This window comes from Lepidothrix coronata, unplaced genomic scaffold, assembly GCF_001604755.1.
Source record: "Lepidothrix coronata isolate B3197 unplaced genomic scaffold, Lepidothrix_coronata-1.0 Scaffold19, whole genome shotgun sequence".
NCBI lineage: Eukaryota > Metazoa > Chordata > Aves > Passeriformes > Pipridae > Lepidothrix > Lepidothrix coronata.
This window is the reverse complement of record NW_016690199.1, coordinates 4,357,581-4,374,951: the sequence shown is the minus strand read 5'-3', so window position 1 is coordinate 4,374,951 and position 17,371 is coordinate 4,357,581. Positions and strand designations below refer to the sequence as shown.

General features: G+C 41.4%; 1 protein-coding gene across 1 annotated transcript in view; it reads left to right on the top strand.

Moving 5' to 3' along the window:
- Positions 1-17,371, top strand: part of KIF26A (kinesin family member 26A) — a 99,847-nt gene that overhangs the window by 27,891 nt on the left and 54,585 nt on the right. The window contains exon 2 of the mRNA XM_017807687.1: positions 4,708-5,208. Coding sequence (XP_017663176.1) covers positions 4,843-5,208 — 366 coding nt within the window. The 5' untranslated portion in view covers positions 4,708-4,842. The remainder of the gene's footprint in view (positions 1-4,707; positions 5,209-17,371) is intronic.

The following is a 17,371-nucleotide window of genomic DNA, read 5'->3' as shown; positions in this document are numbered from 1 at the left end:
CAGAAATCTGGAAAGACAATTAAGACAAAAAATCATTAACATTGATTCTTTTGCACTGGAATAGTACATTCCTGTCTCCGAAAGCATCCTTTAAAAATGTTGTTCACCTAGGTCTGTGTTTAATTATGTATTATAGTGTGACATTCAGTGTTTCTTCTTTCTTTTTAATTATGTTTATATTAAGAATTTAATTCAATTCAGAATACTGCTCCAGATACGCTCGCATTGCAGAAACTATTGCCAGGCAGAATTGCAGGTAATTACTGAGGCTGGTTGTTGGCAATTTGACTTTTCATCATTTGTTCGTCATCGTTTGTTCGCACTCTGTGGACAGTTCCTCACTGAAAGGATTAGGTTACAGATGGGTGGGTATTACTTCAGGGACTTCTTAAGTGAGAATCCAGATGCTTTTCTGCCTCCTTTCCTCTTGCTTAGTTTGGGAGTTAGAAGTCAGTAGCTGCAGGTAAGTTTCAAAGCTTGTATCTTTGTTTCTCTTATGCAATGGAAAAAACCTCTATACTGCTCCTTGTTAATTGAACAGAAAATCTAACTGCAAACTTTAAGTTAACTTTAATTTAAGAAAATTACAGATGGAGCTAAAATGTCAAAAGAATCTACTGGAAGTGCAGTATCCCTGACAGACTGTTTTCAGAAAAGTTTAGCTACAAGAAGGTAATTTGTTATTTCATGCTTTAAAAACCTGGCTATGGCTTAGGTACCTAAGCTAAAGGAAGGTTTTTGGAGATATTGGCCTTTGGTCACATCTCAGATGTTTTGAATATGTGTGTAGTTTCAAGGGCAGTGGTCTCGGGCTGTGGTGTTTTACAGTTTTGAGATGTGAGTTTTGTTTGTGTGCCCCACATGGTGTTACTCGAATAGCTGAAGCCCTGCTTGATCCTCACTTGCTTTCATGTGGAGGCAGCAGAGGTGAAGTGTACGTCAGAGAGGGAAGCGTGAATTACAGTGACTGTTTCTTTCTCTCTGTTATGTGTTGCTGGATGTGTTTTCAAACCTGTGCTCATTTTCCCCACTCATAATTTCAGAGGTAAAGCCTGAAGGCAGGCTTCAGGCTAAATGTGCTGATGTTGAAGGAAATGTTTTTTTTTGCCATGTGTTCTAGCAGGAGAAAAATCCTGGTTTTCTGAGCTTACTGTCCTGCCCAGTTGAGCTTGGAAGGACTTGCAAGCTCTTCTTATGTGGGCAGTTTGCATGTGTATGTTTAATTTCCTAGCAGCAGTTGGCAAGCTGGCTCGTGTCTGTAAGAACTGCTTGCTGAAAAGCAGTGGTAAATTCAGGCATTTCAGAAAATTTGTCCTCGTATAGCAACATGTAATTGTCTCATGTCTTGACCTTACTGGTCTCCCCAGTACAGTTGCTCCTAGTGGGACCACTTATTTTACAATTCTAACAATCTGTGATATTTGGATATCTAAAATTTGTATGCAGAAGTTAACGAGTTGAGTCTGAAATTAGGGTTTTGGTTTCTGCAGTAGGAGGGGAAGCTGTGAACATTACAGCATCACAGTATTTTGCTTATCCTGCTTGTTCAGGAGGTAAGAACAGCATTTGGAAAGTAGGTGTGACAAAGACAGCATAGTTTATTTATGCTGTGGAGGAACAAAAGAGTCATGTTCTTTGTAGCACAGCAGACTAAAGTGGTTTAGGAGCACTGTTTGGAATAGAGGCTTGTACGTTGTACATTTAGTTTTTGCACCATTCCCCCCAGCGATTTGCACACCCCCTTTGTCTGGGCTGCCTCTCTGCTGGTGGAGCTGCAAGAAGGATGGCTTTAGCTGCTTCACCCCTCCTGTGTGTGTGTCTAACACATTTGGTCACTCAAGTTTTATTTCTTCCCTCTGTAAAACATGAGAGTGTAACTTCCACTCCAACCTTGTTAGGGCACAAGCTGCCGAAGCAGGGGCTCCCCAGGACCAGGCATTGTCACCGGATAGTAAAACCTCTTTAATGGGGCTGGCTAAACTTTTAAGTTATGGTTAATGTTTTTAACAGTAACTTGTGTTTCCTCTGGCCTTCACGCCCAACCATTAGCCAGGTGTTTTTGTTGCACAGAGTGGAAAAATAAAAGTAATCTAACTGTCCAGCTGGGCCCTCACTGAGGTGCTGGAGGATGTTGGCCACAGATGCAAACTGGGGGTCACAGAGGCTGGTTGAGTGGGTTAAGAGGCTCCTTGTAATCCCTGGAAAAATATAAGCATTGGAAATGAGATGCCTTTTTTTTTCACCATAAATAAATTACAAGGTTTAAATTTGGTATACTATGTGCCCATATGCTTTTGCTCTGTGTAATTTTCTAAATATATTATTTTCTTTAAATTTATTTTTGTTCCCCCCCTTTAATATGGCATCCACTTGATTTCTTTGTAACTGCAAGACAGGCCTGACTCTGATGTGCCTTATGCTGTAAACTGTGTTTATGGAGCTAGAATTGGGGTCATTAATTTTCTTTACATCAAAAGAAGTAATTTCTTTTAAATGAGAAGCCTGTTTCACCTAGTAATTCGCTTTAATTGCTTATTTGAAACTTTTGACATTTGATAGCAATTTAAACATTGCCAGATGAGGCTCATGCAATTTGGGAACCTGCAGGTGCTTCCTTGTGTGCCCAACTTGGATCAAAGGAGTGAGCCCAGGGATGTGCCTGGCCGCAGACGGGGCACCCAGTGCTGGAAGGTGCTGTGTTCTGGGGCTGTTTGAATAGATGCTGTGTGTCAGCCTCAGCAAGAATTTGCTCAGAGGGCTCTCTCTTGGAGAGGTTTCTGTGGAGCACAGAGCATGGTGTTGTTTGTTTTTCTTGGGAGATAGACTGTGTGGCCTTTGTTTTGCCTAAAGCTAAATAGTGCTTGCAGCACTAAGTCTCTATGTTTAAGTCTAACCAATAGCACTTTCTGCTGAAGGGTTAGAAAAAAGTTCCTAAAATATTAATTACTCCCTTTTTTCCCTGACTAATATCTGTTAATTTAGTATTATCATCTTTTGGGAGGTTTGGAGGGAAAGAATTTTCCTCCTCTTGAAGGGTAAGCAAATGGTGAAACTTCAGAAGCATTTTTATTAGGATCTAAACCTCAATGAAGAGAAGAGACAAAAATGAAAGTGTCTTTCACTTCATTTTTTATTTTGATTCACTAATGTGAGTGCAATTTATTGTTCAATCAGCAGCAGGAGTAGCTTTTCTTAGCCTGAGAAGTATTTTTTTTTTAAGTCAGTAAATAAACAATAATTTAGATTATTGCGGAAAGAGCAACTTTTGTTAATGGCTTTTGGCTGTGGAATGCTAGATATACTCACAATGGCTTCTATCAACACTCTGTGTGTCTTGTGAGAGATTAAAACTATTCCAGGAATAGTCCAACAGCTGAACATGAGATGAATTCTGTGCTGCTGCTGCAGAAATTAGGCAGTGTTTTAGGACTTTCCGAATTCAGAGCAAAGCAAAGTACCAGTGCCAAAACTTCTTTAAAGAGTTTTATTGATGCATGTTGTAATTAAAACCAGAATTAGTTTTCTAACAGGACATTCATTTCCTAGAGAGCAATTGCAGCTTGGCATAAAGTAATACACTTTTAAAAACAAGAACTGGTCTGGGGATATCCCCAGCATATGCTGGATGGCAGACTTATTAGCTATGTGTGCCCTCCTTATTAACAAGCAAATTAAATATTTTCACTTAAAATAATTATACAAATAAACCTTTGGCTGTGCTGAGATTTCATTAAAACCTTATTTGTTTAGAGAGCTCAATGAGAGTGTGTTAAGTTGGGTCAGTTTTACTGCATGGCATTAGTCTCCATAGCAGATTTACAACAGGGCTGGATTTAATCTCTCGACTAATCTTTACAGTAGCAGGCTTGGGATGGGAAGGAATTTGTGCATTCCAGGAGATAGGTAACTCTATCTCTGAAGTGGAAACATGGTGCTGGGTTTTAAAATGTCTGAGGAGCCTTAAAATGAACTGGCAAAGGGGTGGTGGGGAATTGCTTTGTAGAAACAAAATAGGTGTTGCTTTTGAATCAGCTTCTTAGTATGTACATTGTCACACCTTCACACACGGCTGTAGGCTCAAATCTATTTCTCATCAAAGCAACTGTAGCATAAGGGAATATTGCAACCATCTGGGTTGCAAAGATCAGAAATAACGGTCCTTGCTAGCAGAGGAACCAGCTGTGGGCAGCACCACGTAAACTGGCTTTTATGCCACTTGATTAATCATTTCTGAGGATGAAGACAGCAAAACGTTTACCAGGTCATGCATTAATGTTTTAAAATGCTTTAAAGTCTAATTTGCCTGGGCTTCTGGTGGTGGTATGCCTTTGAATCAAGTTATGATATTTGTAGGTTCAGCATCTCAAATAACAATGCTCCTGAGCATGGGAAACACAAGCACTTTAGATGTCTCCAAAGGAGAGTTAATTAGAAAAATGAGCAGTTATCAAGCACATCACAACTCCACTGTTTAATTCTGATGATAATTTTCATGCTGGGTCTGATACAAATGAATGCACTTACGGTTTATTAATCCACTGCAACCTGCGAGCCTGTTGAGGTATTCAGGGTAAAAAAGATTGAGAGTTACCAGAACAGATTTAAAGTACTTCCGTGAGCGGAGAGCAAATCAGAGAACTTTTTTTTTATCTTTCTGTATTCACTCAGTATGGTTTTTTTTTTTTCTGCCTTTCTCCACTTCTTTAGGACCCACGATTATCAGCTTTAATTTTTGACAAGCTTCAAGTGCCTGACTATTTACAGAAAAACAGGAATGAAGGAGAGAGCAGATGCGAAACTTGTGCCACTCACTTGAATCAGCTGAAGCAGGAAGCCATTCAGATGATGCACACCCTCAGTCAAACCAGCTACCCAGAAATGCCCGACCTCCCGCCCGGTGCTGGGGCAGTGACCAGCATGGTACCCAGGATGGTCACTGTCTCCTCCCAGAGAGACCTGCCACTCATTGCTGGGCAGGTGGGCAGGCAGCCTGGAAAGTCGCCAAATCTGTTCTCTGCAGCAGAGAGGAAGAAGGGACTTGGATGGTCTCAAGGCGTGGGCGGTTTTCCGAACTCCAGCGTTCAAGTGACGGTGGCCCCCAGCGGTCTCAGCGGCGCTCTGAGCTCGGTCACCATCCAAGCTCAGCAGTACCTCGAGGGCATGTGGAGTATCTCCAGGGTGAACAGCTTCCTGCCTCAGGCTTGTCTAGTAAGTAGCAATAATTTAGCTGTTTGAGTTCTGTTTACATGTGTGTGGACATACAGAGAGACAAAGATAAAACTTGAGATGTATACATATTTATCTTAGCGGGATCAGCTAATGGTATTCTAAGCCATGTTTCAAGGGCTGAAAAAGAGCTTTGAATGATGTTCTATCAGATGTCACAGGGAATTTGCTTTCTTATCTCAGATGGTGAGATCCTTTCCTCAGATGTTTTTGCACCTACTTTAGCTTCACGTACGCAGGCGATGTTATTTGTCTGTCACCTACCAGGTAACCCCTTTAGAAAAACATAAAAGGCCAAGTTTGTCACATATGAAACTCTGGAAGCTTCATGGGATTATATCAAAGATGAACTTGACCCTCAAGTCTAGCACTGAGCTTCTGATGCTGTGTACAATTCAGCAGTTGCTGTTGATGGACCGTGATGAGCATTAATCTTCAGGTTAGATGTGTTGCAAAACAGTTTGCTGCTGAGTAGGGTGCTCAGAAGGTTGCTTCAGAGCCACATGCCTGGAAATGTCATTGCACTTGGATTTTAAGCATTGGTGTTGATTTCCTGTATTCTGCATGCATTTTGAGAACTCTTGTGGGAAATGAAAAAGCTTTATAGAGGTGCATGTTACCTTTAAAATCAAGTTTATTATGTATTTGTGACTATCTAAGGAACTGTGCTAAGAAGAAGGATATAGTGATTGGTTTTGACTAAGATCTATTCCTAAATGGTTTTCACAAGGTAGTGAACAGGGGAGTGTGTGTAATGATGAAATGTATACAATTTGAAGTAGTGGTTTTCACTTAAAAGATGTAACAGATCCTGCAAGACCAGGTATGTTGGTGCTAGACAGTTTTAAATTTAACATAATGCCTTCTGTGCTGTTGTATGTAAACACTGCCTAATATTGCTTCGTAGCTTCAGCTGGTTGAGCTCCAAGATCATCAGTGATAAATATTTAACAGTGCTGCTGTGTAACATTACTTTTGCAGCCTGACTGTTGCGTTTTCTTCCAGAAAAGGCTTGGAGGCATGATTCCTCCCTCCCATGCTTCTCTCTCATATGGAAATTTGTGAATTCACATACATCCCATCTCTGAGGGGTTCCCATTTAAATCCAGTGAATACCCACTGGCATCAGATCACTCATTGAAAAAAGGAAAAAACCTGGCCCATTCAGCTCTTCATAGTTTGTAAGGAACTGCTGCTGTAAGAGCTTTTCTTTAAGATGTTGCTCCATGCACTAGGGATAAATTTGGCCAATGTAAGTGTATGATGTTGTCTTTAAATTACCTTTTAAATTCTGTGTATATCTCAGAAATGTAGAAGGGAAACTGGGAAGGCTACTGGGTTAAGAAGCCTGCACTTTGAAAGCAGAAGTATTTCCATTTGCCTGTTCATTCCTTGTCTGCCCTTATTCCTGTCCTAAATAATTCACTAACAGCCAGCTCCAGATTTCTTCCTGCTTAACCATGCTGACTGATAGATGTGGTTTTCCCTAACCACTGTACTATTCTAACATAAAACTGTTGCCTCATTTAACCCCTGTGAAGGAAAAATGTGTATAATGCAACAGAGATTAAGTGCGATCAAGAAATGTGCAAAGAAACTCAGTAGCCTGGAAAACAGTGACCTTTAATGAAAGGACAAACAAGCTGTTGGAGACAGCTTGGATGTGATCCAGGCACCTGCAAGGGCAGTTTCGATTTATAAGCAGTTTTTGGAGAGGAGCTAGTCTTCAGTTGTTTTATCTCTTTTAATTTTTTTTAAAAAAATTCATTTACATCCAAGTGTAGTTACCGAAAACTGTGTGTGTATCTCTTTCCAAATTCTACTTCTTGTGTCTGTCTGAATTCTTCTACTGCCTTTTGTGTTATTAAGAGCCTTGTGTCTGATGAAGCTGTTTGGGTGGGTGAGGCAGAAAGTGCTTCCCCTACGCTCTTCCCCTGAGGAATCACAGGTGTTGAAGGAAATAGGATTGGAGAGATTTCAGGAAAAATCTAGTATAGCCCTTGTCTAGGATAGCATTCACTGCATAACATTCTTGTCCAATGCTTATCTGACCTCTTCTTACAATTTTTCAAGGACTGGGATTTCCCTATTTCTCTTGATTCTCAAGTCTGAACTTCCTTTCCTATTAGAAAAGTTTACTTGATTTATTTCCTTTATTTTTTTTTGTTAAACCCTGGTTAGAGAGATAATTTTGGCTTTTCTTTCCTGAAGTTGAAGGCAGAGTTTAGGTTTCAGATTAAGCCAGAAGAAAGATGTAGATGTACGTACTTTTAGTGATGCCTTTAGTAACATTTCCCATCTTCTTGTAGAGCAAAGCTGGTCTGGCCAGAGGAATTCTGGAACAAGTAGAACTACTGCAGTAGAAAGGACAGCACTGCATTTACTGTATGTGTGACTGCATCTTGGAGTCTTCAGCCCCAGTTTAGGCAAGATACTGCACAAATGGAGAAGAAAAAGATGGATCTTTTCCCAGGGAGTTTACACTCTTGGTTGTGATACCAGTTATTTTAACCACTCTGTATGTATCCGTTTCACTGGGAATCTTTTTGCCTTTTTTCCTTACCAAAGGGTACTTGAAACAAGTGCTGAACTCCCTGGTGGGAAGCTGTTACCCAATTCCTAACCTCTCAGTGATTTAACTCACTGAGGCATATGAAATGAGAGTGATTAATTTTCTAAAAATGGGAAGGCAGGTACAGGTGAAGGCTGGGGTTCATCTCAAGTATTTTTAGCTGCCCAAAAGACAGTTGTTTGTTCTAAGCTAATTACTGAGGCTTCTCTTGTAGCTGTGGAATAGCAACAGGCACCTCCAAGAGGTGCCTTGTCCTTCTCACCTTGGATGAGTGTCCTGGTCTGCCTTGGTCCACCAAAGGTGCCTGTGGCTTTCAGCTGGTGCTGGCAGAGCCCAGGTGGGTGATGTGGAGCAAATCCTTGCGTGGTTGGCTGATGCAGGGTACTGTGTGCCCAGTGCCTTCTGAGAGTGAAAATACACCCCAGTGTACATCTGCCAGACCTCAGGAGACTTTGTACCTACAGACATTTCTCCAGGATCCGCATTTTTTATTCATGGTTAGTTTTAATAGTGATGGTAGTGGAATTGCCTGTGGAGAGGGAAAAAAATGATTTGATTTTTTGCTCCTCTCATCTCCCTCTCCAAACTCGCATGTATTACCTTGTAATGTCACTTATGGTTGCAAAAACACTTCTGGGCTGAATGCTGGGGGTCACAAGTGCAGGACATTGTGAATTTTTAATACATGTTTGGAGTTCAAGTGTGAAAAATCCATTATATAGATTATAAATTTTTTGAACAGGAACGTGTGTTTGAAGCATAGTGAGGCTGCTACTCAAACCAAAATAATAACTGGGCTTTGGGAGCTGTGAAGAGGAACAGTAATTAAGGATCTGGAGGAAGGTTCAGGGAGGGGAAGAGTAGGATTTCAACCAAGGTGCAAAAGGTGAAGATGTAATCAGTTGCTTTACCCAAGTGGCCTGCTGTGAAAAATTACAAATAATAATCACCAGTAGCAGTGATAAGTTGTCTGACCAGACAACAAGCACTGTGGAGAGAGCGGGTATAACTCTGGGTAAGACAGGTGATTTGTAGTGGATGCCTGACAACTTTAATTAATAAATAGTTTTATATTGATGTTTTTAGTTCTAAACTGACAAGTGAATATAAGGTTACTACTCAAATGAAAAAACATTAACATTGCTCAGCACTGGCACTCAGTTAAATGCAAAAGCAGAGAACTGAGGGTAATTTAGGATTCTCAGATGTGTTGGAATCTGGCTGAGAGGTAGAATATTAAGACCACTGAAAGTACCTTGTAAACCTATTAGAAGTATCTGCATTTATTTTGTATTGTGTGAAAAAAAAGGTCTTACTGTGTGCTTTAAATTGACTGTGTTATTATTATGCAGTGTTATGTACTGCATAAAAGTGCTAAAATAGCCATGCCATGTGCTATAAAGACATCACAGTGAAATAGAGCTTATTTGCAAATTGCTTTTTCTTTTATCTCTGTGCAAAATGAAATCCTTGTCACACTATTTCTTATTTGAATACATACAATTGGTACTGCTTATAAGGCAAAATATTGTGGCTCCTTGAAACTTTACTAGTTTGTAAGTCGTTTTAAAAAATATTAAAAAATGCACCACTAGGAAATTGAAAAGGTTGGAGTGCTGTAAAGTTCAAAGTGACTTAAGTAAAACTTTTAAAGCATATATATGTAAAATTGTAAAATTATCAAAAGCTTTGTGTACATTCCTGAGAATATTCACAAATTTAAAGTTAGGTGCGAGTTTATGGCCTGGGTCTGCAAGGTTCAAAGAGGGAGGGTCTGCCCACAGCACATGTAAATGGGTGTAGAGATTATAAAGTTAATTACGTTTGCTTGTCTTATGTGAAAAACCTCTGAGTTATTTTAGTCACAATTCAAGCTTTCCTGTAGTTTCTATGAGTAAGTCTTTTCCTTACCCTAATCTAAACCAGATGGATTTGTCAGAGAGTAGTTTAGCCTCTGACTTTCCTTAAAACCTCTTTGTTTGTTTATAGCAAGGGTGACTTACATTTTGTTTAAAAGATGCAATAAAAAGCTGACTGCAGAAAACAAAAGAATGGCAAGATTTACTTTCCAGCATTTGCTTTTTTACTTTGATAAATGTCATACCAAATGGATTTTTAAATTAATTTTTAAAATCCTTCTTGATAGCTTTCTCAGTGACCTTTTATTAATACAACGTGGGAAATATATTTTGTAATGAAACAATTAAAATACAGTGTATTGACCATAAATCTTGTCTGTGAGACATATGGATGTCTTTGAGCTTTGGGATATTTCTGACTCCATGTATAACATCTTGAATCTCAAGAAGTCAATGTCAGACAGCTGGTGGGGCCAGGACTGCATAGAGGCTTTTTTGTCTTCCTTTTAGCTCCAGTGGTGTTGGTGACATTGCTCTTGTAGAGGAAGTTCATGAAGGAAAGGGGGTGGCAAAATACACTACTCTTCAAAGTTACTGAGGGTCACTTTCCATAACAAATCTCAACGGGAGAAGGAAGCCTTTTGCTCCAAGTTACTAAATGCTTTCTCATACTGACCTGATATAAACCCCCCATGGAAAAGACCTTTCCTGTGACTGCTGCATCTCTGCTGTGCAGTCATGCCTTGCTTTGTACTTTGCTGCCTTAGCAAATGCAGAGGGAGGGATGTAATGTAGGAGGCCAGTGCTGCCACTGTCACCAAGCCCCTGCCCCAGCAGCCAGGTGGCAGACTGGCTTGGAAAGTGTGAGTTGCAAATTCAGCCTTAGCCACCCAGATTGAAACCATGGCCCTCCATTTTGTACAGTTGCTAAGATCTTTGTGCTCTCTTATTCCAGCTTGTCCCCAGTGTAGGATGCTGAGGGTCAAAATGAGGTTACTTTTTAATGTATTTCCAGGTATCAGAGTGATGTAGGAAAAATGTCAAGAGTTAACAGGAAGATTATTGGCTACAAGATGGAAATGAGCATGTTCTTAGATGAGGGTGTGGACTGCGTTTCTTTATGTTGTGTGTTTGACACTTCCACAATAATACTGGTTTTACAGTTGTGGGACAGGGTAACTATTTGTAGGACTCAGACCCTCTTGTGGCTCAAATTACAACCTGAAAGCAGTTCTTTTGATCTTTCACCGCTGCAGGGTAAGCAGTTGTTATTACAGGTCTCAAGGGGAAACAAGTCCATACTTGCCTTTGTTGACAATTGAAGTCAACAGGCAATAATAAGGAATGTTGGCCCAGACTTCACCTGTAACTCATCAGAAGTAGGTTTAAGACAAGCAGACTTGAAAGATTATGTGCAATTGATAATCCACTGGATTTACCTTTCGCCCACAGGTCATTCTCTCATCTGGCAAATGTATCATAAGGTACACTAAATACCCCAAATATTTAAGTTTTCTACTCTTGCCTTTCAACTAGTTTCTTTGGGATGGCCTTTTCTGTTCACTTCATTTTCTTCAGCTTCTTTTGCTTCCTGCTGGTACATTTATACTGTGAATTTGCTCTCCTATGAATTCTTCAGTGTACTGATGGTTAATCAATGCATCCCATGCCACCCTAACATTTCAAATCACCATACAAGGAAGGTTTGTACTTTTTGGCTGGAGCTCAGAAGTGTCATCCAACATTTGAGAAAGGCTCTACATATCTCATGTAGAACAGCTTTTATGAGGCTACTATTGCTCTGCACTGGCTATATGGGTTAAGGGTGGGCTGAAGCTGAATAATGCCCTTTGGGTTCTAAAGTTAATACAGCAGTGAAATCGGATGATTTTGGGCTGAGTTTAGACTTCAGTTGTGTGCAGGCTGGTGGAGAGAAAGTCTTTTGCAGTGGTCTCTGTATACCACATGGAAGGAACTGATTTGCACAGCTGGATGCAGGTGTGGATTTCCCAGTTGTCCTGCTTGTGTAAAAATAGGATTTGAACCTTTTTTTTTTTTTTGAAAGTGCTTTGAATGTAACATTTGCTCCATAGGTTGTTTCCTGGAACTATGGCATGTTGAGGTTGTGGGACTCCAGGCAGTTGAGCTGTGCACAGTGTGAGCATTGCTGAAAGCATCTCCTGTTGTTTTGTGGCATGAGTAGCAGAGCGTGGGGCAAAAACTGATGCTCTTTGTTACTTGCAACTAGAATTACTGAGGTGCCCTGGGTGGTAGCTTCTGAGACAAGGTCTAAAAACCATCAATAGAAAAAGCATCTACTTCTGTGTTTCAGCACTTAGGAGACAATTTATGATGTATAGATAGAGTTCATAGATATTTCAAGCATTTCATATGTGTGTGTTTAATGGAATGGATTGCCACTTTACTGAATATAGCATCAAATCAGCTCTGTTAATTGAAAAAGATTTTTCACATTATTGCTAATGATGTGACACGGTTTTGTTAGAGATGGCGCATAAAATAGTGCTACTTGAAGTGACATTAATGTATGCATTTAAATTCCTTTTTTCCCATTTACGTGCATTATTGATTTTGTTTCATTGTTGAGCTGCTAATGGATTTATAATTTGAATACAGTCACAGTAATCAATGATAAGATTATTAGACTTAAAATAGAACTTTAAAACTACGATGAGGTAATTTACCAGTGACTTTATAGTGAGTGGGCTGCCCAACCAGGAAAACTGAGTGGGTGAGGTCCTCCATAGACAGATAGGAGCAATCTGATGTTCAGAAGCCCTGATCCTTCAACCACCCTGATATCTGTTGGAGGGACAACATAGCAGGGCATAAACAATCCAAGAGGTTCCTGGAATGTGTTGGAAATCATTCTTCTTCAAATGATAGAAAAGCCAACGAGGAGAGGTGCTATGCTGGACCCTGGCTGTGATCGGTAGCACAGAGTCCAGTTGGAACCCTACAGCCAGTGGTGTTCCCCAGGGGTCAGTACTGTGTCCACTCTCATTCATCTTACTCATCAATACCCTGGATGAGGGACAGAGTGCAGCCTCGGGAAGTTTGTGTAGGATGAAAAGCTGGAAGGAGTGCTTGATACCCCAGAGTGCTATGCTGCCATTCAGCAAGATGTGGACAGACTGAAGACACGGGAGGAGATGAACCTAAAGAAATTCAGCAAAGGCAAGTGCAGGGTCCTGCACCTGGGGAGCATTAATCCTACGTACCAGTACAGACTTGGGGCTGACCTACTGGAAAGCAGCTCTCAGGATCCTGATAAGACAACAAGTAAAGCATGAGCCAGCAGTGTGCCCTTGTGGCCAAGAAGGCCAATGATATCCTGGGCTGCATTAGGAAAAGCACTGCCAGTAGGTCGAGGGAGGTATCCTGCCCCTGTACTCAGCACTAGCGAGGCTGCGCCTGTAGCACTGTGTGTAGTTCTGGGCTCCTCTGTTCGAGGAAGACATGGAGATCCTGGAGAGGGTCCAGGGGAGGGGCTGTGAACATGATGAGGGGACTGGAGCATCTCATGAGAAAAGGTTGAGGGAGCTGGGCCCATTTAGCCTGGAGAAGAGACAATTGAGAGTGGATCTTATTGTATACAAATATTGTAAGGACAGCTGTCAAGAAGATGGGAGCAGACTCTTTTCAGTGGTGTCCAGTGACAGGGGAAGGCGCAACAGTCACAAACTGAAATGTGGGAGCACTGGAACAGGCTTCCTGGAGATGTTGTGGAATCTCCTTCTCTGGAGATATTCAAAACCTGTCTGAACACAATCCCGTGCAACCTGCTCTAGGTGAACCTGCTTAAGCAGGGGGTTGTCACTATATATCTCCAGAGGTCCCTTCCATCCCCAGGCATTCTGTGATTCTCTGTAATGAGGCTTAGTGATTAGAGATTTTCTTTGAATCTGAAAGTAATACTTGTAAGATTAAGTGTGAAACTCTTCTAGAGAAGTGAGTCCAAATAAATTATTATACAAACTGATGTTGTGGTTAGGTATTTTCCAAAACAGACTTAATATTACTATTACTTTTGTTTGGTGCCCAAATGGTTCTGAGTTAATTCCTCTGGATTTACATAACTACCACTATCTCAAAACTGGATGAGTTTGTTCTGTTCTGATTTGAAGGAAGTGTTTGAAAGGTGCCATAGGCAGGAGTCCTTTGCTGTGTTTTTGGTGTTGTTTGGCAAAGCTAATGGATCTGCCATTCAGAACTGTCCCTGTCCTGTTTCTCAAAAATGATAGTGGTGAAGTTGTGAAAGGCAGTTTTAGGGGGAGATGGCAATGGAAGGATGAAGAAGGGGAGAGTGACCCTTGTGATGCCCGGCTTGGGAAAGGTCTGGGTTTAGTTTGTTCATGCCAGGTAGCTGTGTGGATATCCCCTTGAGTCTCATCAGCCTCTCCTGATGACTCTGAAATACTTATGGGGGCCTGTGGCAATAGCACAACCTTCTGTTACTGTTAAACTAAGACTGTAGTGAAAAGATTATATGGGAATGGTAAGAACATTAATAATATCCTGCTGGGTCTCAGCTGTAGCCCATCTAGCCCAGGGCTGTCTCCAGCAGTGAAGCTGGAAATGGTGTTTAGGGAGAGCTGCTCTCTGCGGTCTGCACATACTCCCCAGTGCCCACACTTGGAAAATTCACAAGGAGGCACTGTCTGTTCCCTTTAGTATCTGTTTGTGGACCTGCTATGCAGGAATTGATCTAATTCCTTTCTGACCCTGCAAACACTCTCTACCTCCACAGCCTCCTATGTCAGCAGGTTCCACAAGTTCACTGTCCCAGTGCGCTTCCATGAATTTGTAAACCTTAATCAGGCTGCCCTCAATCTTCCCCTCTCCATCCTCTTTCATCTCTCCTCCTGGGCAGTTGCTTCATCTTCTTGACCATTTACTTACTTGTCTCTGTCATTTCCCTTACTCCACTACCCTGTCTTGAGATGCAGGACTAGGACTCATAGAGGAGGAGCAGACACTGATCTCTTCTCTGTGGTGACCAGTGACAGAATCTGAGGGAATGGCCTGAAGTTGTGTCAGGGGGATGTAGGTTGGATATCAGAAAAAGGTTTTTCACCCAGAGGGTGGCTGGGCACTGGAACAGGTTTCCCAGAGAAGTGGTCACAGCACCAAGCCTGATAGAGTTCAGTCTTTGGATGTTACTCTCAGGTACATGGTGTGACTCTTGGGGATGATCCTGTGCAGGTCTAAGAGTTGGATTTGGTGATTCTTGTGGGTCCCTTCCAACTCAGCAGATTCTGTGATTCTGTGGTTCTCAGTATGTGAACACCCTCCTTGTTCTTTGTGCCCTGCATTGTGATGTCCAAAAGTTTTTTTTTTATTTTTTCTTGGCTCTGAATCTTGATTCAGAGGAACTGTCAATAACCCTTGGATCTTCCAAGCTGTAGGTGCAGGTTTTTGGCTCAGCACTGTGGAGGAGTTATTTAGTTATTTTTCCCCATGTACATGGTCTTATCTATGTCAAATCTCACCTGACACTTCTTTGCTCACTCATATTTGGGAAATTCTTCTGGAATTCCTTAATACTGGCATTTGGCTACTTGAAAGAGCTTTGGGACATCTACAGGCTTGCAGATTTCACTCTAGTCGTGGTGGATCATGGCTGTCTGTGTGCCTGGGTTACACAGTTCCCACGTTGGGAGCAAACAGCACATAGCAAGGAACAGCCAGAAGACAAGAGCTGCACCTGCACAGCTCCATCCCTCATTTGGGCCCTCAGTGCCCTTCAGCAATCATCCCAGTGATCACAGCTGTGCAAACTTAATGCTGCTTCGTGAGCTTGCCTGTAATTGAATCTTAGTCTCTGGATTTGGGTGTACTAAATACCCAGTTTTTCCTTCAGATAATGAGGGCTCGTACCTCTTCAAGTGAGATACTAGTCAATGGGTGGCTTGCATGTGGTAGCTGTCAGGCAAATTGATCCCAAGGGATGTTCTTTTTAAAGCAGTTACATCTAATATGTAAGCAGTTCAAGCATGACTGAAATAGAAATTAGGTATGACAGTCTCCGTCCACCTTTGCCTTTATTTGATGACATTGTATGTCAATCATTATAACAATATAGTGATTATAATAAAATTGGGAACATGGTAATTCCTTTGCTGAATAGAGAGTAATCAAGGTACAGTGAGATTTGGTTGAGTTGCCTAAATCATTGAGAAATTTTGCTGTGGAATCAGGAAGGCGACACAAGTTCTCCCAACTCAAAGCTCTGTATGTGTCCTGTGTTTAGTGGCTGTTTGAAACACATCTGGCCTTGGGAAGTCAGTCCTAATGGAAAAGCATTTGTCTTGTCGGAAACCCAACCCTAAACTGACAGAAATTTGCATTATTATGAGCTTGTTAATGAATTCCTTTGCTTGCTCATATCAACCTCTGACAAAAAGCAGGAGTTCAACTGTATATTTGCCCACTTGAATAAATACCCTGAGCAGTACACAGCTATATTTTTTGGCTTTGGAGGCTGTAACTATTGTAATACCTGTCAGCAGGAAAGGCTCTGGGCAACACTTACTGCTTGCCTGGAGGTGTTGGAAGAAACAGTTCCTCTAGCCTGGCTGTTTTAAATCCACTGCACATGAAAAGTCCTTATTTGAAATGTTAATGTGCAGCAGGATCTATGTCCTTCTTGACAGCTCATTTCATGGCTTCCTGGCTTTCCAGGTGGTGGGTTTACATGAGCAAATAGGAAGGTGAGGTTCATGTGACTGGTGGTCAGATATCTGTGAAGAAGGAAAGAAAAAGAGCATCGCTTGCTGTCTCTTTTGGTATTGGTGTCCAGAGTAGCTGAAATGTGGAACAATTGGTTTGTCACTGCCTGTTGGCATCTTTGCACTACCAGAGCCCTGGCTTCAGAGGCTGAGAACGTGGGCAATGTGAAGGAAGGAATGACATTTCATTTTGTAGATGCAGGTCAGCCCAAAACCTTAATAGATTTCTCAAGGACCAAGGATCATGGTTTAGGAGAGATCTGGTTCAGACTGAGATCAAAAGCCCCTGATCAGAGAGAAGAAGCTGCTAATTCTCCATTCTTGTACTCTCAGGGGTGCCAGTGCTGGATGTAGCTGGGTGCATGTGCCCTGCACTTGAAGGATGAGGTCTTTTCTGTGCATGAAGCACAGACTGCTTGTAATTTTTGGTGGTTGAGATCCAAACCCTCAACCTGTTTTAGTAATTTACATATAATTTCAAAAAGCAAGAGCTCTGAGGTTGTCTTTGGATCGCCTATATTACTTTCCAGTCTGTGACAGCAGATGGGCCCTCCTATTTCTGTTTAATTCTATTTCTCTGTAATTTTTCTCCTTCTGCCTCATTTTCAGAGATCAGTGATAAGCCAGGCATTAGCAACTTTTGCAGCTAAAAACCTTTTTTGAGAGAAGGGATACTGTGCTCTGCATTTGATTTGCACCGAACACGAGATGCATATAAAAGTTTGAAACTACAGGTTTAGGCATTCTGGTTACCACATCACAGCTGCGGGTTATAAAATGACTACAGTAGTGTATTGTAGTTATAAAACACCCCAGTTATTTTATAATGAGCCCTGGATGAAACAACGTCAAATGGCAGTAAAAAAGTTTATCCCAGAACATGTTTCACTTCAACCTGGCATATGCTGCCCTGTTAACTTTATGTAATGCTCGTCAGTCAGGAGGAGGAATTTCACACAGAA